Genomic DNA, 21396 nt, shown 5'->3' with positions numbered 1-21396 from the left:
GTAATAGCATAGACTTATTACAATATTTAACGCATGAAACAACTATTTTTATAATAGAAATGAGCTATAATGAGCACATTTTATCTTTTCTAGATATATACGCACTGTATCATTGACAGTTTCTTCACAAGTCAACTGTAGGCAGTACTATAATAGTCTTTTAAAACTGTCTGGTAGACTTATTCACAATAGCCTATGATAATATATGTGAGATGGCTCCCTTTGTTTTCATTTTTTGTGAAAAAATTTTGCTGGCCAGTGGATGAGATTCTTGTGCTCAAATGAATTTTGTGTGCAGCTATGAATAGATTTTAATAAAATTAATTCACGTCACACAGTTCAAATAAATTGTCCGAACGACTAAATTCCCAGTTATCTTCAATCAGAGGGTCTGATCTAACACCCGGTATTGGCTAGACAAGGCTTGGCTTTTGTAATGCGCTTTTATTTCTAGCATCATTTTAATTTATATATAAGTATATGCGTAAATTTTCATTAAAATTGTTTTATTCTATTTCATTTTTGCTTTTTATATGTTTCGAAAGAACATTTCAAGGTATGATAAAGAACTCTGCTGTCGGATCGTGAACAGGGCTGGGCATTTTCGATTACCTTGTGATTTCAGAATCGAATCGAATAATTTTTTCTAATCGAATCTTGAATACTTGAAAATATATAATTGTAAGCGACTTTATTATAGTAATTGGTCCTCTCAACAAATGAATTACTGAAGACATAGAATAAATCACTCAGATAGATTACTGAGCGTTCACACAGAATAACAAACACGTTTCATCAATAACTCACTACAGAAAATAGTCATATGTTTGAATTTCGTTGAAAAAATATGACTCCAATGAAAAAAAAAATGGGGAATTCACCTCGACCATTAGTGGAAAGATAAAAACAAGATGGCGGCGATTCGAAATTTAGCTCTTAACCGATTCGGATAATTTACTATTCGATTCGAATATTCGATTCGAAAGGCCCAGTCCTAATCGTGAACAGCCCCCTACGCCAAATCGAGGATACAAAAAGTAGCAACTAAGCAGTAACTTTGATGATAGAATACACAAGATATTTTCATCTATATTGAAATGTAAATTTTAGCAGCTGTAATGAGAAGCAGCAATTTTCTTCGTGAGAGATATATATGTGAGGTGCAGAACCCTTGTCTGACGGATACATTTTTTCACTTTTGCTGAAGGTAATATTGCAACTGATCATCGGACGGTGAAACCAGCCTTCAAGGGGTCTTTATCCTCTGATGTAAACAAGTTTTTGCCTGTGTAATAGGCATTCCCAGACACTTCTGCTATGACAGCTTTGAAGTTTCCGCATTTGGATTTTTTGACAACCTTTCCAGTAAACCTTGGAAAAATTTAAACGTATATGAGCTAGTGATTGTAAGAGTTATTGAGAACCAATTGGACACTCAATAACTTTTTAGACATCAGAGTACTTACTTTGAATCATTGACGATACTCTGGAAAGTTTTTTGACAATTACCATCCAGTAGACCTTTTGCGTGTATCAGAGCAATATGAGCTGCTGTTCCTGAACCACATGGGCTTCTATCCAACTTAAAAAAAAAATCACCAATTTCAATGTAACTACTAAATAAAAAAGACCAGACAATAGTTGTTGATAGTAATATATATTCAAGGTGTAATTTCACCTACCTCACGATCCGCAAACACTATCATTTGTCGAATCAAATCATTTGATTTTAATTCTGTTCTATCATATATTATAGTGCCATATAAGAATCCAAGATCTTCATTTTCCGGGTGTTCAACCTTAACCTATGATGTTTGTGCATTATTAGCAGTTTTACAAAACTAAGATGTGAAATAATGTACGAAGATGGGGGAAACTTTTTTGTATTGATAATTATACTGTTACCCTGTTCCGTAAAACTTGTCCTTCCTAAATGCCGATTTACAGGCTTTTTTGTGAATATGAGTTTAATTTGAGGTAATACCTTCATATCTAAGTTTGGTAATTTTTAAATGCTTCAAAACAGTTACGGGTATGTCTTACAATCTTTTTCGTGGCATTCATTACAGCTTGCCCAATTTCCACGGCCTTCAATGCATCACCAGCCTTGACTGTCAAACCGAGTGCGTCAGTAGAAACAAAGGCATAGAATACTCCCCCATAAGATATGTCTACAGTGATCATACCAATGTTTGGTACATTCACATTGACATCTGAAAATGACAATGTTGTTGTTCAAATAGGTATGCACAAAAACTGCTTTATATTGAGATTTCCATTTATATATATTACATATTCTAATATCTAGGTATGTGTACAATGTAATGTGTTGTATAGCATTGTGTTCGTCCTTGCTATGTACAGACGAGCGTTTAAGAGACTTGAGCTGAGACTCTATGGTCTACCCAACCTTGTATACAGTAACATATTGAATAACAAAAAAAATTAACACCTGCATTTTTTTCTTACCCATTTTCAAAACAAATGATGGGACACTTTGAAACCTCACTCTCCCAGATAGACCATTACTATACGAAACATAGGTTGGAATAAGCCCGCATGGACATTGAATATTGACCAAGGTTTCTGGCTCTTTTGCTTCAACTATATTGTTATCAACGCAGTATCTGAAAATTTTTTGGTTATTATCTCAGCAAACACAGAAAAGTTGAAAAACCCACCTCATAAGCCAATTCCAAAAATACTAATTTATTTTGTCACACACGCAAGCTGAACTATTATTTCCACCAAAAAGGAAGCCATGGTACGATAATACCCAAGACAAAATTATCAGGTGTGGAAATGGACAAAAATATACATGAAACAAGCATATGCGCGTATTTTAAAAATATACAAAACTGTTAATCATAACATTCTACCTTCCCAAGGCGATGATGGCATGTCCACACATTGTACCATATCCTTCATTGTGCATAAATATAAATGCTGCATCTGCATTTGGTAAATCTGGTTCAACTCTCAATGTTCCAAACGAGGCTCATGCATCAAAAACCTTAAATAAATTCCAGAAATATGACAGTTTTTGCATTAAGTTTAACTACAACTTCAAACTCCACCAGAGCCAAATATACCAACTACAATCTGGCAGTACTAAATGTTTATTTAGTATAAAACAAGATGGGACCTCCTGAAGTATGCGCACCAAGATGACACACAACCCGAATTCAGATTGTGTACCACGTTAGGGTTCAGGTTATGCGACATCTTGGTGCGCATACTTCAGGAGTACCACAAGATGATATTCTATACAAGGGAAGGGAGACATGATTATTTGACTATGGGATTCTAGCCTCATTGTGATGTTTTTATGTTTCTCTGGTAGTTTAACATTGAGGGCAAAAGTTATATGGCAAACTTTGCAATTTCAGAAATACATACTTCCTTATATCATCGCAATTTTCTCGTATGTAAGCGATCTTTTCCAAGATTGTTTTCCCCGAGATATTTGGAAATCCAGTTTCAATGATTCTCAACGGCTCGCCGCATGTGTGCATTTCGCAGGTAGTAATATGCATGGTCTGATTGTAATAAGTATCACTTGTTAAATTTCTACTATTTCAGCACACAGAACCAACCTAAAACGACCTGAAAATCAGAAAGTTTTGTTTTCAAACTTTGCAGATTGCGGCAGCCCTGGGTGCAAACACTTAACTTGGGAAATCCCCCTTGTGAAATTTTTTTCATATTCACTAGTTTCTAACCTTTGAACTTGAGTTCTGTAATTCTGATTTCGTGTGGTATTTCTCTGTTTTTATTTTCTGCATTTATTTTAAGATAGCTTCTTTACTGGGCAACATAAAACCACTATTGTTTTTACCGAATTGAATGAGAACTGCCAATAAATCAATCGAAAAATATAGATGGTCATGATTTACTGTGTTTTTTGTGTCACAAGACAACAGCCAAAATCATTTTCATGTAGAAAATTAAATTCTATCTGAGGCAGCCTTACCGACCGGATCCGACCGATGGGCCATGCGTTGGTTACACTTGCAGTCAATAAGTGCTTTCGAATTTATTAATTAAAGCTCTGTCATTTTTTTTGTTACTGACATTTTAACATATTTGCCTATTTAGGATCGATACACAAAACTTGAATAATGTTAAACATTACATAGCATGTATATAATAAATTCAGTCAAGTCATGAGCAAATTTGCTTCAGATGATATCTTCACACCAAGTGGTTTTAATAGTAACACATAAAACAGGATTGCGACTTGATATTGATCATTTTAAAACGCTACTCAAGACATCTATGTTCGAAATTCGATCGGGAGAGTTTGCTATTTAGTATGGCTATGTGGAATTTCGAAATATTATAGGTACTGTAATAGCATAGAATTATTTACTACAATATTCAACGCATGAAACAACTATTTATATAAAAGAAATGAGCTATAATTTTTGCTAGCCAATAAATGAGAATTGCAAGCTCGAATGGATTAGATATGCAGCCCTGAATAGTTTTTGTTAAAATTAATCCCCGTCACACAGAAAAATAAATTGTGTGAACGACTAAATTAGCAGTTATCTTCAAATCAGGGTCTGGTCTACTTTAGTACTAATGCTGTTGCTGCAGGCATGCAGCTTTCTCTTTTTTTTGTTCCATATTGTGTTCCAATTCAATGCAGTTAATACTCGAAACTTTTAATAATTAAAAGAAACCCAATATGCAGGAAATAACAATCATAAACCTGTACACAAGACGAGTCCATAAAATTAATAAAAACATAACGATAGGTATTGTCTTTCAATTAAAGTGACAATCATACTTTCGAAACTGCGGTAACTGAATTGCTGAATTGAAATCAGTGCTTCTTTGCCAGATTATTATATTAATACAGAAAAAGAAACCGTTTAAATAGAAATCACAATTACATTTTCATCGAAACAATATACAACTAAGCTCAATACCAGGACATATCCTAACTTTATAATTCTACATATTAATTCAAAACAGCAAATTAGGCATTAAAATAATCTTAATCAAGCCAAGCCTAGAATATGCACAGGAACAACACTAACGCCCTAGACTCGTGCCCTAAGCAGTCAACAGGAAATGGCATATATTCGTGTACCTCCTATCAAAACAATTCTAACTATTACGTCATATAATTACGGCTATCAATACTTAAATACACTGCTGCAAACCGCTGCATTAACAAATGTCCTATTCTAACATCGGGGATCGGCTAAACAAGGATTGCCAGAACTATTCGTATTTTCGCTTTTTTAACGCACTTTCATTTCTAGTACCTTTTTAATAAAATGCGTAAGTTTTCATTAAAATTGTTTTGTTGCATCTCCTGACATCTCAGAATGAGAGTGATTTTTGCTTTTTATATGTCGCAAAAGAACATTTCAAGGTATGATTAAGAACTCCTCTTTCGAATTTTGAACTTCCCCCTCCCCCAAATCTAATGGTACAGAAAGTCGCCTCAAACAACAAATTCCGTATCAGCAGCTATAACGGAAAAAATATATAATACAGATAAAACATTGTTGCTGCGTATCGTGTCTCATAGCCTGGGTCCGATTTAGGCGTTGACAGGCTCGTTCTGTTTATATGAATCAGTATAGTGATATATCGATATTTTCTTTTTATTTAAAAAAATGAAGACATTATTACAGTATCAACTGATTAATTAATTTAAACTAGCATACTTTGTTCTCAAGGTTTGATGGGTAGAGTACTTTGACAAATTCGTTTATTCAATCGTATTCGTTTATTCGACCGCATAACATGATCAATGATAAATCCAGCCCAGCTCATAACCGACGAAAAAAAACTTATCGAAAAGATTTTTTATGTTTTTGATCACCAAATTAAGAAAACTTAAGCTGACGGAATAAATATGAGATATTCTATAATAAACTGCGGTCGGATAGTACGGATATAAGATAGGCCATCATATACATAGCAAAATATAATACGCGGTTAATATCATGAGATTTACTCAAATTATCAAGCTTCAATTTTACTTGGTTTTCACATTTCCTGAAAAATTAATGTTCCGGTACAGAGGAGTTTAGCTTCCTGTGAGTGGAATAGTATCATAAAATCGGATACGCACATTTCAGGAAACATTTCATACCAAACGCACTAACGAAGCATATCTGAAACTTTATCAGTGGGATATGCTTGATCAATATGACATTAAAACAAGCGCATGATATGTTATTTCCTGAACGTTTGTCGAGTTTCTTTGCGGAAAACAAACAACTTTCGAGGAGGCATGTACGCCTCGTTTATCGTACATACCAGTTAGTCAAGGTTTGTCCTTATTTTCCTTGCACCCGGCGTCAGTCTCAGCGTCAGTCAAAAATACACCGTGTTTTTTTGTTGTTTGCTTTTCAAACTTATTGAAACGAGATTTTGTAGTGTTATCATAGTCTTGTTAATCGTTGGCTAGAATAGATTTTTTTAGAATTTATTGCTGTAAGAAGCGGCGAATAGAATTTGCTTTCTTATTAGTTCCATTGAAAATTGTTTCTCTAAGCAGAAGGTGAATTAGAAACTCAAGGACGATATCAACATCGATTAGTAGCGTGAATGTGCAGTTCTCCCTATCGGCCAAGTCAAAGCTCAGGTAAGAACGATAGATGAAATCGTTCGCAGCACACTTAAATTACAACTTTTGGTTCGAACTTTTTAGAAAAATTGAGTTGGATGATTCAAATAAGTCCACGAATCAAATATTTCGTAATATTCCATCCCGAAATATTCAAAACTTCAAGAATTTTCTTCTGCAATTCTCAAAAAAATTATAACTGAAAGAACTCGTTAAAAAGATGCAGATTGTCAGATATTAAAGAGAGTACTTCGTTTATTGTTAATTCCATTTCCATTATTTCAATCCTCTGCACATCGCATGTTCTTTTAGATACAGAGTTTCGAATTTGCACGGCTCATCATCGAGCCTAGCTACATTTTGCACATGTCGTTTGTCTAGATTTTTTATTCTTATCTAGTAAACAATTTGCGAAATTAGTACATAAATTCTGCAACTATTCTCCTTATAAGTCATCCTGAATATCAAAATTACCAATAATAAAAGGCCGGAATAAACAACAAAGGAAATGCAAGTGATAAAAGGTATAACGGGCATATTGAAAGAGATGGTTTTTATACGTCTCATTATGGCATTTAAAGGTACTATTAGAGATTTTAAAATTATCAAACGAAAGTTGCCCAAAACGAGCCATGTTAAACGACTAAAATTAAAAATTTTCAACCACAAGATAATTTTGCATCTGAAAAGAAATGCTATTCTCAAAGAACTGTATGTTTCTCGACTTCGTATACTGCGTTGTTTTGCGAAATCATTTTTGAACGTTTTGTTTTACCCACTCCCCACCATCACACACATTTTTGTGATTATTGTAATATTATAAGGTCTGATGTAACGCCAATGCATTGCTGATGCAACGGTAGTTTTCGACTTTGAATGTCCTTTGAAAATAGAATATATTTTCTATTGTTCTCAGATAGAAGAGATGGAATACAAAGTTTATTCAATTCGTTGGGTGTTTCTAGCAGTTTTATCAATTTGCATGGCGATCATTCTCTGTGAAATTTATTCGTACAGTTTTGTAAATGACGTCGTCGCGAATTACTTCAACGTCACCCCATTTCAAATAGATATTTTGACGCTGTTGAACTTCTTGGTGGCTGGAGTATGTACGGTGTTGATACCAATTTTCAAAAATAAAATTGGGTTACGATTTCAAGCAACAATAATGGCGCTGTCGGCTGGTATCGGAATCGGCGTAGGAACTTTTGCATTTAAAAACAGGCAAGTTATGTAATTCTTGTATAGTTTTATTTTTCATGTACCAAATAACCTGCCCCACGGTTGATGTTTTTCACAATATTTAAATGTACAGTGTACGTATGACACACTTTAACCGCATATGCTTCTTATTTTTTTGCAGAAAACTGTATCCGATGATTCTATCTGCAGTACTATTTACTGGATTATCCAACGGAATCAATTTTATATTACCGGTTACGCTTGCTGCTAGCTGGTTTCCTGCACAGGAAACGGCGACCGCCATCGGCGTAACATGGTCCGCTGTGAGTTTGGGAGAGGCGACAGCAGCATTAGTCTACCCTATGTGTCTTCCTTACAGAAACGCTACTCAAATAGAGAACAATTTCCATGATATTAGGCTTATTTTCATGAGCACAAAAGGAACTTCTGCTCTCATTCTTACGATATCAGCATTGTTTTTCGTTTTTATGTTGAAAAATCAACCACCAACACCGCCGGGAGCAGCGCAGGCTAACATACTTACTTCGTTAAAAGCGGATAAAAACGAAAGGGCTTCCCATGAAGTAGACACATCTTTCTTGAAATTAGTTTTGAATTTGTTGGTAAATCGTCAATTTCTACTTCTTGCTAGTGCTAACTCACTTGGATTGTCAGCCTTGATATTAGCAAAAGTGCTTGCTCCTTCGTTGATCTCAATGACATTTCCCGAAGTAACATACCGTGAAATTGGGTGGATTAGAATAGCTGGTACTCTTGCATCGATAATTGCTGGTCTTGCTGTTGGATACTATTTGGACAGATTAAAGAAATTCAAAGAATTCGCTATGGCAAGTAAGTCATCTAGGTGTTAGTATATATGTTATTCTTTTATCACTTGAATTACTCTATTCACAGTTAATATTGCACAATTTATTTATCTACGATCCAGACATCTTCTAATACATATCATATGCTATTTTCTTGCATACCGCACATGCAAACTTTGCATTACCCTGTAACCAGACAAAAATACATACTTTCTGAAACATTATATATAGGCCTACATATGTACAGGTGTGTATTTTTCGCAAACTTACCTGTAGACTTGGACTTTTATTGCAAATACTGTAATTCATGTAGAAAACGTTAATTCAGTATTTTGTGACTAGCTCAAAAATTATTTTTTTCAGTCGTTGTCGGAATGTTGCTGGTAACTGGAGGAATATATTTTGGGCATTTATGTAAATATTTTCCAGTGTTAATCGTTCTCTATCCCGCGCTTGCGGCCTTGCGCATATGCTCCAACGTCATTTTTACGGAATTTCTCACTGAAGTCATCTACCCGTTCGACAATACGATACTTATGTCAATATATTATTTTCCTTCCGAGGTGGCAGCGTTCATTTTTGGTGCTGTGATTAGAAAAATTATGGACATGCATGGGGCAACCATGGCTATCATAGTTCCTTTGATTGCATGTTTTATGCAGTGCTGCCTTGTTGCCCTTGTTAAACCAGACTATAGACGACTCTCTGCAGAGATGGTTCATGAAACAGACACTCCGAGTCAACGAAGAAGCATCATTGATGAAAGCAAACCATTGTTGTTAAAATCTGGGTAAATAGGTTACAAAAAATAATTTACAACAAATCCAACTAAATTTAGTTATAACCGCAATCCGTGGCTCATCCATCGTATTCAATTCTTCCAACTGTTTTCAGAATTGGATATTTGACTTACTATACAATGACTATCATCTGTGTTCTCTAACGACAAATACATAAATTTTGATTTTTCTCTGGAAAGATCACCTGAACCTGAACCGCGTCTAGAAATTTTGTATATATATGTACCTTGTTTATTACACATGCACATACCTTATTAATAATTGCTTTCTCAAAAAATACAAAAATACATTATGCATGTTACCGTTTTATATTTTACGATTAGTTCAGTATTAATTAGTTTTGATAGTTTCGCCAAAAATATTTGGTGATTAAGCATTGTAGATACACATGAAAATATACAGGCGATGTAATATTTAGCATTTTGCGAATTCTCTTTTCATGGATCCATTTACATGCAAACTTCAAAATAAAAATATTTATTTCGTTTTGAAGATGGCTATAACTTTGTCCGAGAGATCTGGCAGCGATAATGAAAGTTTAGATGAATGTACGCTTCAAGGCGTTTGCACAATGAGGGGGAAAAAACGCTTTTCAATGGGTATAAAATTAACAAGTTACATTTTTTTGAATGAGACAATGTACATTGCAACAGGAGGAATACATATGTGCAGAGAACAACTGAGAATTTTGTTTCTTTTTCTATATTTCAATGTACTCTGTTTTTTGTGTGTTGTATTTTCAGATGCCCACAATTGCACTGAATAACTGTTTTTGGCTATAGCAGAGTCTGCATAAGAGAACTTTTGAGGTGAATTTCAAGTTTGTAGGACCAATTTGAAAAAAAAATAATAATAATAATAAATAATAATAAATAAATAATAATATTAAAACACAGGAATACAATAGGTTCCCTGTTGACAAGCAGCGGGAAGCCTAATTAGACCGCATGCTCTGGAGAGGTCCAGGCGACGGCGAAATAGACGCCGGATCATTTGCACGCTGACTTTGTTGTATTATCAAAGAATGGTACCTGCAATTGAATGTTTTGATTGAATTGAATTGAATGTCAGAAATCCTGACCAGGATGTTTTTATGTTACTAGTATTAACAGTAGTAATTACTACTATGATAGAAGTAGCGGCCAATTTTTTAACCTGATTAAGGCTTGCATGAGTACGATGGTTCCTACGAGTAATTTCTGTCAAACAGCATCAATTGTTGTAATGACAATTACCAACAAATGCTGGTACTCACAATTAAACATCAGGTCGGGTTGCTGTCACGCTAATGTTACAATAGTTATCAGAACCTGTTCTGTTTAAATCCAGGCAAAACTCCGAGCAGACGTGGCCACTGGTTGTGGTGGTTTTTCTGTGACAACACGTTGGGCACTTGAGCTTTTGATATTGGTAGCTTCTGCAACAATATATTTATATTTCTATCAAGCTGAACTAACAACATAACGATCGATAGGTTCACTTCGTTTCCAATAAAAATGTTAACCATAGCAGCGAATTCCCTCAGCCAAACGGCGGACATTCGCAACGGCGGCGGTAACTTTTGACAGAAGAAAAAATATCACAATGAATTGAAATAAAACAGCAAAATTTGGGATTTAATATCGGGTCCCGTAATACCCAGAGTTGATTTGAAAATAAAATAGCCTTTTGCCACTTCTTTCTTAAGCACTGAAAATTCTAAACTTGGTTGTGGAGAAACGCGAATATCCCCTTCAACAAAAGGTCGTTTCAATATCAAGACTAACAACGACGACGACTTTGCAATACGATGCTTATGAACTTTTCATACCCAATAGAGTCGTTTACAAAAGTAAAAGTAACATCAAATGGGCTCTACAACTGGTCCGAGCCAAATATCGATGTAAGTGTTTCAATTCAAATTTGCGCTTTTCTCGTGATATCGCGGCATAGCACCAGACGTCTCCCCCCAATTTCACGATAACAAACATTAGGTGTAGCAAGTTTTCTCAAGCAGATTTACAAAAGCTTTTTACTGGAAGCGAGAATTCAACATGAGCACGGTTTTGCTGGCACAGATATGACGCCTGGTCTGGCAGAAATATTTACCAAACTTTGAAAAGGGAGCAAGAGTTCAAACGATGGGATATTGATGGTTGTGTGCGATTAATAAATTTGCCTTATAGAATGTTACGATTTGAAATTGACCATGACGTTTTGTGGACATTTTAACACTACAGTATGTCATGCACTTGAAGGTTAAGAATAAATTGTTAGTGTAAGTAATGTCTCACCCTATATGGTTTGATGTAAGTGAGAAGTTTTTTTTCTGTACAGAAATATTGATAATTAATTTCTAAAGCAAGGTTTCCCAAACTACGGTGCCCCTGGTGGTCCGTGATGACTGAACGGAGGATCCTCATCAATATGAAAATAATCTGATCGATCTTTAATATTTGATTTCAATCAAACCAAAAGCCATTTTATCTTTTTGTTTGAGCGTTATGGATGAGTATCCATTGCTGTAAGAAAAGGCAATTAAGATTTTATTGCCTTTGGCAACGACCCACACGTGTGAGGCAGCATTTTCAGCTTTTACCTATATGATGATAATGTGTTTGCTTATCACGTTTGCTCTGAAAATCGATAAATTGATAAGTTCATTCATCACATTAACGGTTTTCGTGTTCTAAAAGAAACACGATCTTTCCTCGTTGGTCAGGCACAAAAATTGACTATACACTTGCCATAGATGGTATTTTTGTATAGTCTTTTGTTTAGAAGTGATTCGCATATCACATGAAAAGAAGGATATTTATTTTATTTCAGATACATATATAATAAAATATATTACCCGGTTCATAAAGATATACTAAATACATTGAAAATGTCTTCTGATAATTTTGTTATTGAACATCAATTTGAAAATGTATTTCAATCGAAAGAATGGTTGAAAAAATGCTCAACATCAGCGATCGAAGAGGCCAAGAAGCAAAAATTTTTCTTTCAGTGGTATGACGAGTCAAGAAAACCAGTACGTATCTATCATTATTGTGGAAGATTAAACTAGTTTTAGGTTTTTCTATAAAAATTAAAATTCTCGAAAATTGGTTGTATTGTCCCTCGCTCTGCCAGGTTTGATCACTATACACCTTTATGAAAAATAAAAAAAAACATCTCTTCCGTCAAAATATTTAATTTTTAGAAAGTAAATTCCAAAAAATGATAAGACTAACTATTTTCATTCACTGTATCCTTGTCAACCGAAATTTGTCCACACAGAATAATTACATTCAAGTAAAATTCGTTGCGCTGATAGTAAAATGTTATCAGTTATACACATGGGCGTACGATTGAAGCCGCATTAAGAGTTTTGTTCTCTTTTAGTTAGCACTCGCAATTTATCCAGATATCATGCGTTAAAAATAGGTGATCTATGTCGAATAAAATTTACTAATGGTTGGTTTTGCAGCATGACAAGATGGCTCCATTTTGTTTGTTTCCCTCGAGAATGCCCGTTGATGTTATGCGCAGAGTAAACCAAGTTTGCCCAGAATTTCACAAACTTCATCATAATGTCAGTTTTGATTTCGATTTTGTGAAGAAAGGATTGGACAGGTAAATCCTACTCAGTTTGCGAATGTAGTGATCATAAATATATAACAACTTATTCAACAAACTCATATCTAGTCTGAGATCACATAAATAGGAACTTAGTACAGGAAAAAATATCATTCTTTAGACAGTTTTGTAAGTCTCATACCGTTTCATGCTTGTCTGTGATCTTTAGGTATGCGGAATGAATATGGAGTTATATATTTACTTTTAGTGTTGCGAAAGCGGACTGGCTCATTAAAAAAATGTTCGGCATATACGAAAGAGTGTCGAAATCAGTCAATCGTGAGGTAAGTAAACTGTTTATTCTTGTCCGAGATGTAAGTGTCGAAGGTCGGTTGCAGGTGCGGGTAGGGTTCTACTTGACAGAAAATATATCATGGCAAGTTCTTGATTCATGAATGCATGTGTAGAAATTGATACGTTGCAATGGTATTTTTCCAACTGCTGGACCTGAAAATGAATATAATTATAACACTCTTCACGTCTTCACGATGTAATAAATTAACTACAGATTCACATGTGTTGTTTTTAACACTTCCTACCGATTTATCGTGTAATTGAACGACTCTTTATGAATAATCTGTTATTTAAAATACATATGGTAAATGAGTCATGTTCCAGGACCGGTATGAGCTATCAATAACGAGAGCAGATTACATGGTGACTGAAACTGATGAAGGAATCCAACTTCCTAAACTTTTGGAATGGGGTGTTTCAGGATGGGGATTTGGTGTAGCAAGTTTTCTCAAGCATGTTTACAAACGCTCTTTACTGAAAGCAAGAATTCCATTTGAGCAAGATTTTGATAGCGCAGATATGACACTTGGTTTGGCTGAAATGTTTATCAAGACTTGGAAATTATACAACAAATCAAACACCGGAATATTGATTGTTGTCAGCGAAGAATATTTTTTCCTCATGGAATGTCACAAATTGAAAGGAGAAATATTAGAAATTGACCAAGATGTTTTCGTAGACATTCTAACACTGCAGGAAGTGAGCAAGAATCTTACACTTGGCTTTCAGAAAGAATTGTTAGTGTAAGTGATTTTTCAACACACATGTTGTTGTTCTGATAGAAAAGTACAGAAAGTTTCTGTACATAAATATTGGTTATTTAAAGACTCAACAAATCCAAATTTTAAAACTCAGTTACTCAACCATTTACTATCCTTATATTCTGCATAAATGTGTATTGCATTCCCCAATATCATAGTAGTTTTATTTCAGTGTTCAGTGTCTGCTAGACATGATTGTTGATCTGTACTTTTTTTCATGTTACAATACAATTACATGTACATTGGCATGCACATTACATGTTCATTGAGGTATTTTTACTGTCATGAAGATATCTTTTCTCGTTAGCTACCAGTTTCAGTACTGGCATTTCTTTGGTATCGTCCTATTACTAAACCTAATATGTATTGTCTAACTTTTTTCCAGAAACGTTAACCTAAAAGTGCCGGAACAGCACTGCTCCGAAATAATATAGGGGGAATTCCCTAATTCTATAAATAATAAGGTTATTATTGCTTTTCAGCGTCATCTTGGGCGATGCTGTTCTCGCATAAAAAATTTTCGCGCTGTGCAAATTTTGTATTCAAGTTTTAAGCTATTTTAAGGTTGCCGCTGACGAGTAGACCGAATAGTCATTTCGCGGATATCCTGCTTATTTTTGTGATCTCAATTGTTTTCATTTATGTCCAGCTTTGCCGGGATGGCTGATAAAAAACGATTTGATTGATTGATTGATTTATAAAGGATTAGAAGGAATATAGAGATATTTTGTTTCTGGGGTTGTTATTCGTATTGCATGTATATGTCACATAAAAAATTCATACTATTAACCTTAGTCACATTTCCTTAATATCCCAATCAGAAAAACCTGATTTGCGTATAATTTGTGGCACATTGCAAATGTGCCCATTTGCATATAGTTTCTAAATTGTTATCAATAAAGTGATTTTATATATTCTAAAAAGGCGATGTTTTTAGAAATGAAATAGAGTATGGAGTTGTATTTCTTCTCATGGGATTTGAAGAACAAAAATATCAAACTGAACAAGTATGTTGATTTTATAACTATACATTTATACCATCGATAGGGCTGGGCATTTCGAATCGAATATTCGAATCGAATAGTAAAATATTCAAATCGGTTCAGAGAGAAATTTCAAATCGCCGCCATCTTGTTTTTTTCCTTGCCGTCAATAGTCGAGGTAAATTTCTCATTTTTTTTTATTGAAGCCATATTTTTTCAACGGAACCCTGACATGAGACTCTTTTCTGCAGTGAGGTATTGATGAAAACGTGTTTTTCATGGTGTGTGAACGCTCAGCAATCTGTCTGAGTGATGTATTTTTCGTTTCCAGTAATTTATGTGTCTGGAGGACCCAATACAATAGGAAAGTTACATACAATTATAAATGTTCCAAGTATTGCATTCGATTTTGATTAGATTGATTTGATTTTGATTTGATTTTGATTTCGATTTTGACATATTAGGTTTAGTAATAGGACGATACCAAAGAAATGCCAGTACTGAAACTGGTAGCTAACGAGAAAAGATATCTTCATGACAGTAAAAATACCTCAATGAACATGTAATGTGCATGCCAATGTACATGTAATTGTATTGTAACATGAAAAAAAGTATTTTCGATTCGATTTGAAAAAGTTATTTGATTCGATTCTGAAATCATCAGGTATTCAAAAATGACCAGCCATAACCATCGATGGTATAAATGTATACGATTTTTCCTCAGAAATATTTCAGATCTCCCGTTTGTTTTGAGCATGCTGTTAGGATCCGTACTTACGTAAAAAGCATTTCAATTTGCAATGTCCTCATAAATGTTATTTATCGTTTTATGAAACTCTCATTTTTTCGAGCGTCTTCAGATTTTCGGATGAACATGATGTTAAAATATTTAAGATTCGTTTAAATGTTGTCGCTATTTAAGACGTTTAATAAAGCAATATAGAGCTGGAAGAATATTTGCATGCTTCTATTTCACAAATTTTAAAATTCGAATCAGCTGTTTTATTTTAACTTAGGATTGGATCGCCCGTGAACTGATGGAATATAGTACTGCCATTTTGTGTCCAAATATTTGTCATTCGATCGTGGAACTAAATAAGGTTATGGAAGTTATGTCAAGACCCAAACATATAGAGAAATACGTTGACAATTTGGATGCTGGTCTTATCAGGAATGCACTGGTCGAATATCGAACTTTAGAACAGGTAAATATGTAAATGTTCAAAATATATGACAAAACGCAGACTTGGGAGTTATCTTTGTGATGCATTGATGTAGATGCATTGATATTCAATTAATTCTATGTTCGAACTGTTGCTCATTCAAAAAAGGGCAATTGCAACAACGTAGTTATTGAAACGTTGCATCGCTCATGATATCTTCTACAATTGCTTTTTATTTTCAGGGCAATGTAGGCGACAGGAATGCAAAACTGGGAATCACGAATCCCCACGAATATGTGTTAAAAGATCAGAGAGAGGGCGGAGGTGGAATATTTTTGTTTGAAATAATGCAAGTGAATTAAAAAAAAATTGTATAAACCTTTGGCTGGTTATTGAAGTAAAGTATTGCAAAAAAACAAATGGGTCAACATGTGTCTGTCGACTTTAACAAAATGTACGTGATATAATAGGTTATTACAAAGCAAATTGCATTCATGAATTCAGTTAATTAATCTTGTTTTCAGTAAAATACTTTCGCAAAGACGTTAAAGAAATGCTGGAGAAACTACAAGGCACACAACAAAGGTATTTTTAGTATAACTAGATTCAAACATTACTTGGTTTTTGATTATTTCAACAGAATGTCTCTCATGCTGCAAAAAACTATCAGCACTATAAACTCTTAGCCCTCATAGCACCGGAGCACATCGATCGCACATGAAATAAATGTATTAGAATTAGACAATAACATTTAACAGATTATAATGTGTATCAGCAACACTTAGTGGAATAACAAGAGGATTGTATTTTATTTGAGGGGCCAATATATTCTCGTGGATCATATCAAACCAGTTATTGGAAGAAACGTTATGATTTTTTTGGATGAAAATCCAGATCTTACTGTTGTAAACACTGTCACAGAAATTTCATCATTCGGAGCCTTTCTGGCGTGAGTAACATCCTATATCGTTTTTCATATTTGAAAAAACTTTTAAAGTTCCCATGATATGTTATGTTATCCTGTAAAACAGCTCTAGCTATGGAAATATGCGGCATACTTCAAAACAAATAAATTTTTCGATTGTGTCATGGTCATAAAAAAGGTTTTCTTATTTCAGTATATGGAGCATGGAGTAGCTAAGAAGATCACTAATTTGTATTCGATTTTTTTCTTTTGCAGAAAAGGAAGAAATATCATAATGGATGAATGCTTTGGAAACATTTCTAGGACGAAGCAATATGGAGTTGACGGAATCAGCACATCTAAAGGCAATTTTGCTTTAGATCTCATATTAATTACATGATCGATTTAGGACCTATCGATTGACGTTGGCGACTGCATAATAATTATATAACCCAAAAACCACAAGATTTACAAACAAAAATTGAATTTTCGATTGCCATTGTCATTCTTTATTACACGTTTTGTCGTGGTTGAGTATCATAAATACGAAATGCTTGATCTGGCTATTGGTACCATCAGAAACAATCATATTTTGATTTTTCCTATTCTTCATGCATTTATTGGACACGAAAGTTCATATGTATGTTTTTGTAAAAGTGTACAGTTTTGCTGCTGGAGCGACATTTTGAATGACGAGAAGGTTGCGGGTTTCACCACAGCTAATGAACCAATCAATTTTACATTTTCAGTGGTCATAGACGTAAGAAGTCGCCAACAGTATTCTAATTTTATTTTATTTTCAAATTAACTATATATTTCACAATAAACTTTGTCATTTTCCGTCATTATTTGTCAAAGGTTATTGAATTTACATGCATATTGGGGAAACAGGAATATGACAACAAAAAAGAAAGGAAGGACAGTAAGCAATTTCGCCTTATACTATCGTCACATCGAATCATTTCAGATGCTTCCTAACTTGTTGTGGAAGTCAGTATTTCTTGACTGAAATATGGCAGATTGTACTTATTTCAATTTCTTTAGCAAGAACAAAAAATGGTTAGGTACGTAATAAATGTCTCACTAAGTAAATTTGATGTTGCATGGTTAAGATAAATGTCACGCGGAATTATACCTTTTTCCTACAACAAGACTGTAGCGACATTCAGAAATATGAAACAAATGTAATATTTGTCTCTGTGGAACAAGGACATTACTGAGAACGGCGTTGAAAACAAGATAATTTCATTCTAAGATAGTATTTTTGGCGTAGTGATTTGACTTTTGTGCCTATATGTATTTGAGCATTGCTTCTTTGTTTAGTTGATTTGCAAATACAAGAATTAATATAGAAAAGGAAAAACATCATTCTGACTTGATTAGACATTTATTAGTTATACATTTTGTATGGTAAATATTTACAAATGCATAAATCGACACTGAAACTAGCCTTAGTAGGATATATATATAACAAAATTCTAATTTATCTTCACAAACAACTTTATCGAGTTTACTTTCTGATATAATGACTTAGGTAAAAACTGTTGATTCTCGATTAATATAATGTGAAAAGTAAGTAATATTCATATATGGCGGTGGTTCCCGACCGTTCGGCTAAATTGAGAAATGTTGTTGTTTGATTTATTTTTCTGTCAGTGTAACCGATTGAATGCAAAACAGATGGAGTAACATCGGTTTATTTGGCGATTTGTCGTCCGCCGTTAAAATGGATGTTTGACAAGCATGGTATTGATTGCTCGGCGTTGTATTGGCCAACGTGGAATCACAATTTTAAGGTTCAATCCGTCGCGAAATCGTTTTGTTAATTTTCACAAATTCGCAAAGTACATACTTAAATTTTCACATAGTTTACAATAAGCAATAGTTTACATCGTCCCACACAAAAGTAAACAATGTCACAGAGTATAATAGTATTTCAATAATAAAATAGACAGAATGTTACTCGCTACAAAGTTTATACTTCCAATGAATATTGCTTAAAATTTACATCGGAAAATACTGTCAAATTATTTAAGGATAAATGTTCGACCCAGATTTGTGTTTGGTCGCAATAAACTGTATCGCATGATGGTTCTTTTCACACCAAAATACGTGGAAAATGCCATGTAAATGTAAAATAAGAATACCTAACAAGTTAATGGGTGAATAACGCAAAACTTCACAAATTTAAAAAAGCGATGAGTGCTCCAAAGAAAAGAATGAATTATTCACTTCGTGTGTTGCGGTAATGCGTGAAAGATTTTTTGCGTTAAAATAAAAGTGTATATTTGCGTTTAATTGGTCGTTTGTTGTTTGAGATGATTTTGGTGTTCTATTATATTTTGTTGTATTATGTGCCAAAATATTGTTACTCAACTACAGTTACTCAAACACAGGTGATTATGTTATGTTTCATTCATTTGCCGGTCTGCAAGGACAAATCTGCCGTGGAGGTAGAAAGGTTGGGAACCACTGAAATATTGTGTCCTATGTATTCTAATAATAATTAATATTAGTAATGTATTATGCAGCTGCCAACGTCAATCGGTAGTTATTGACTTCCAATATAAACTGATACGCGGATTTCATGTCGTCAATATGAGATCTAAGGCAAATTTGCCTTTAGATGTGCTGATTGCGTCAACTCCATAGTTCTTCGTCCTGGAAATGTTTCCAAAGCATTCGTTTATTATGATATTTCTTCCTTTACTGCAAAAGAAAAAAATCAAATACAAATTAGTGAGCTCCACGACCTATCTATGCTCTATATCAGTGGTGGGCACACCGCGGCTCGCGGCGGCTTTAATGTAAACTCTTTTAATATATTGTAAAGAAGTTTTTGTCAATGATTAAGACAAATTATGTTTCAGTATGAAAATCGCTGTAGCGTTGAATTTAAGTCAGGCAAGTCAGCAAATCTTTCGTCACGATGGTCAATGTTTATTGATGCGTCGGTGGTATTGCAGCTTGATTGCAGTTAGTTAGTCTAACTCTAAGTTACTGTGCATATCCTAAATTAAGAAACGAAAGTACGAAGATGAAAACAGAGTTGTCAAGTCAGAATGGAAAGAAGAATACTCATTTACCAGTCAGGAGAATAAACCATTGTGCTTAATCTGCCATAAGCTACTAAGTCAGAATAAAGTCAGCAATGTTAAACGGCACCATGAAACGAATCATGAAAACTTCCTACGAGACTACCCTTGTAAATCAGCTATAAGGAAACACAAATTAAATGAGCTCAAATTGTGCATATATTTGAGCATAGTTGCCTTGTTTATCTATTTATTGTTATTAGACTCTTGTGTTAATTTTTTTTCTGTTCATGGAATTTTGATAATAATAATAAATTCCCCAATTCTGCGGCTCTTTTAAAGTTCTGACTTGCAGCATGCGGCTCCTATACTAAAAAAATTGTGCCCACCTCTGCTCTATATACTGAAATAAGTCCCCTTTATGACCATAATATGATCGGAAAATTTATATATTTCGTATAAGTATGCCGCACAGCTTCCATAGCTAGAGTTTTTTTACAGGTAAACATAACATATCATGGAAACATTAAAAGTTTTTTTTAAATATTAAAAACTTACGTGAGGAAGGCTCCGAATGAAGAAATTTCTGTGACGGTGTTTACAACAGTAAGATCTGGATTTTCATCCGAAAAAATCATAACGTTTTTTCCAATAACTGGTTTGATATGATCCACGAGAATATATTGGCCCCTCGAATAAAACACAATCTTTTTGTTATTTCATTAAGTGCTGCTGCATTATAATCTGTTAAATGTTATTGTCAAATACAGGGCTTCCCAAACTTATTAGGCCGCGGGGACCCCAATCCTAAGCCGTATCAATTTCTGTGCCAAACCAACGGGGAAGGATAATATTTCATTTACAACACAAACGACATTGTGACAAGCAAACTCGTAGGTCCGAGTCCACGGCAAGTCTCGACCTGTATTTTGTCATCATATGGGTAAAGCTGAAAATGAATCTTCACACATGTAGATCGTTACATAAGTCAATAAAATTGTAATTGCCTTTTCTGACAGCAATGGATATTAGTCAACACTCAACCAATAAGATGCAACGGCCTTTTGATTGATATCAATCATTAGGGATCGATCAGAGCCTTTGCATTTCGTTGCGGAGCCCCTGTGCAGTCATCATGGACCCCCAAAGAGACATTCTGGTAAAATATTCAAGACAAGAGTAATGTTCAAATCTAGTTATACTAAAAATACCTTTGTTGCGTGCCTTGCAATTTCTTCAGCATATTCTTAAC

At 34.3% G+C, this 21396-nt stretch overlaps 3 protein-coding genes and 1 pseudogene across 4 annotated transcripts; 2 read left to right on the top strand and 2 right to left on the bottom strand.

Moving 5' to 3' along the window:
• Positions 1–524: 524 nt before the first annotated feature.
• LOC120327100 (trans-L-3-hydroxyproline dehydratase-like) lies at positions 525–3659 on the bottom strand (annotated as a pseudogene). The gene is made up of 7 exons (XR_013475180.1): positions 3400–3659; positions 2880–3013; positions 2470–2627; positions 2044–2213; positions 1683–1805; positions 1467–1582; positions 525–1371 (listed from the first exon to the last, which is right to left on the bottom strand). The product of XR_013475180.1 is annotated as a trans-L-3-hydroxyproline dehydratase-like (transcript).
• A 4104-nt stretch (positions 3660–7763) lies between these two features.
• On the top strand, positions 7764–9398 carry LOC120327093 (choline/ethanolamine transporter FLVCR2-like). Its single transcript, XM_039393489.2, has 3 exons — positions 7764–7819; positions 7959–8629; positions 8968–9398. Exons 1-3 carry the CDS (start codon positions 7764–7766, stop codon positions 9396–9398), a joined length of 1158 nt encoding a protein of 385 aa, XP_039249423.2.
• Positions 9399–12251: 2853 nt separating this feature from the next.
• Positions 12252–17509, top strand: LOC144422120 (glutathione synthetase-like). Its single transcript, XM_078111942.1, has 10 exons — positions 12252–12417; positions 12856–13001; positions 13213–13288; positions 13623–14041; positions 14997–15066; positions 16059–16247; positions 16448–16529; positions 16730–16790; positions 17023–17154; positions 17386–17509. Exons 1-10 carry the CDS (start codon positions 12271–12273, stop codon positions 17507–17509), a joined length of 1446 nt encoding a protein of 481 aa, XP_077968068.1. The 5' UTR covers positions 12252–12270.
• Positions 17510–19631: 2122 nt separating this feature from the next.
• Positions 19632–21396, bottom strand: LOC144421895 (glutathione synthetase-like). The gene is made up of 3 exons (XM_078111426.1): positions 21356–21396; positions 20703–20834; positions 19632–19818 (listed from the first exon to the last, which is right to left on the bottom strand). The coding sequence occupies exons 1-3, from the start codon at positions 21385–21387 to the stop codon at positions 19695–19697; spliced, it is 288 nt and encodes a 95-aa protein (XP_077967552.1). The 5' UTR covers positions 21388–21396; the 3' UTR covers positions 19632–19694.

The sequence above is a fragment of the Styela clava genome, chromosome 4, assembly GCF_964204865.1.
Source record: "Styela clava chromosome 4, kaStyClav1.hap1.2, whole genome shotgun sequence".
NCBI lineage: Eukaryota > Metazoa > Chordata > Ascidiacea > Stolidobranchia > Styelidae > Styela > Styela clava.
This window is presented reverse-complemented; position numbering and strand designations above follow the sequence as displayed.

Excerpts from the sequence above, each read along its gene's own strand:
- LOC120327093 (XM_039393489.2), top strand. The coding sequence starts at position 7,764 with ATGGCGCTGTCGGCTGGTATCGGAATCGGCGTAGGAACTTTTGCATTT. Across the intron at positions 7,820-7,958 it reads ACTTTTGCATTTAAAAACAG|AAAACTGTATCCGATGATTC; the intron begins GCAAGTTATGTA and ends ATTTTTTTGCAG. Across the intron at positions 8,630-8,967 it reads CAAAGAATTCGCTATGGCAA|TCGTTGTCGGAATGTTGCTG; the intron begins GTAAGTCATCTA and ends TATTTTTTTCAG.
- LOC144422120 (XM_078111942.1), top strand. The coding sequence starts at position 12,271 with ATGTCTTCTGATAATTTTGTTATTGAACATCAATTTGAAAATGTATTT. Across the intron at positions 13,289-13,622 it reads CGAAATCAGTCAATCGTGAG|GACCGGTATGAGCTATCAAT; the intron begins GTAAGTAAACTG and ends GTCATGTTCCAG. Across the intron at positions 16,791-17,022 it reads CTACAAGGCACACAACAAAG|GGGCCAATATATTCTCGTGG; the intron begins GTATTTTTAGTA and ends ATTTTATTTGAG.
- LOC144421895 (XM_078111426.1), bottom strand. The coding sequence starts at position 21,387 with ATGCTGAAGAAATTGCAAGGCACGCAACAAAG. Across the intron at positions 20,835-21,355 it reads TTGCAAGGCACGCAACAAAG|GGGCCAATATATTCTCGTGG; the intron begins GTATTTTTAGTA and ends GTTTTATTCGAG. Across the intron at positions 19,819-20,702 it reads TCATTCGGAGCCTTCCTCAC|TAAAGGAAGAAATATCATAA; the intron begins GTAAGTTTTTAA and ends TTTCTTTTGCAG.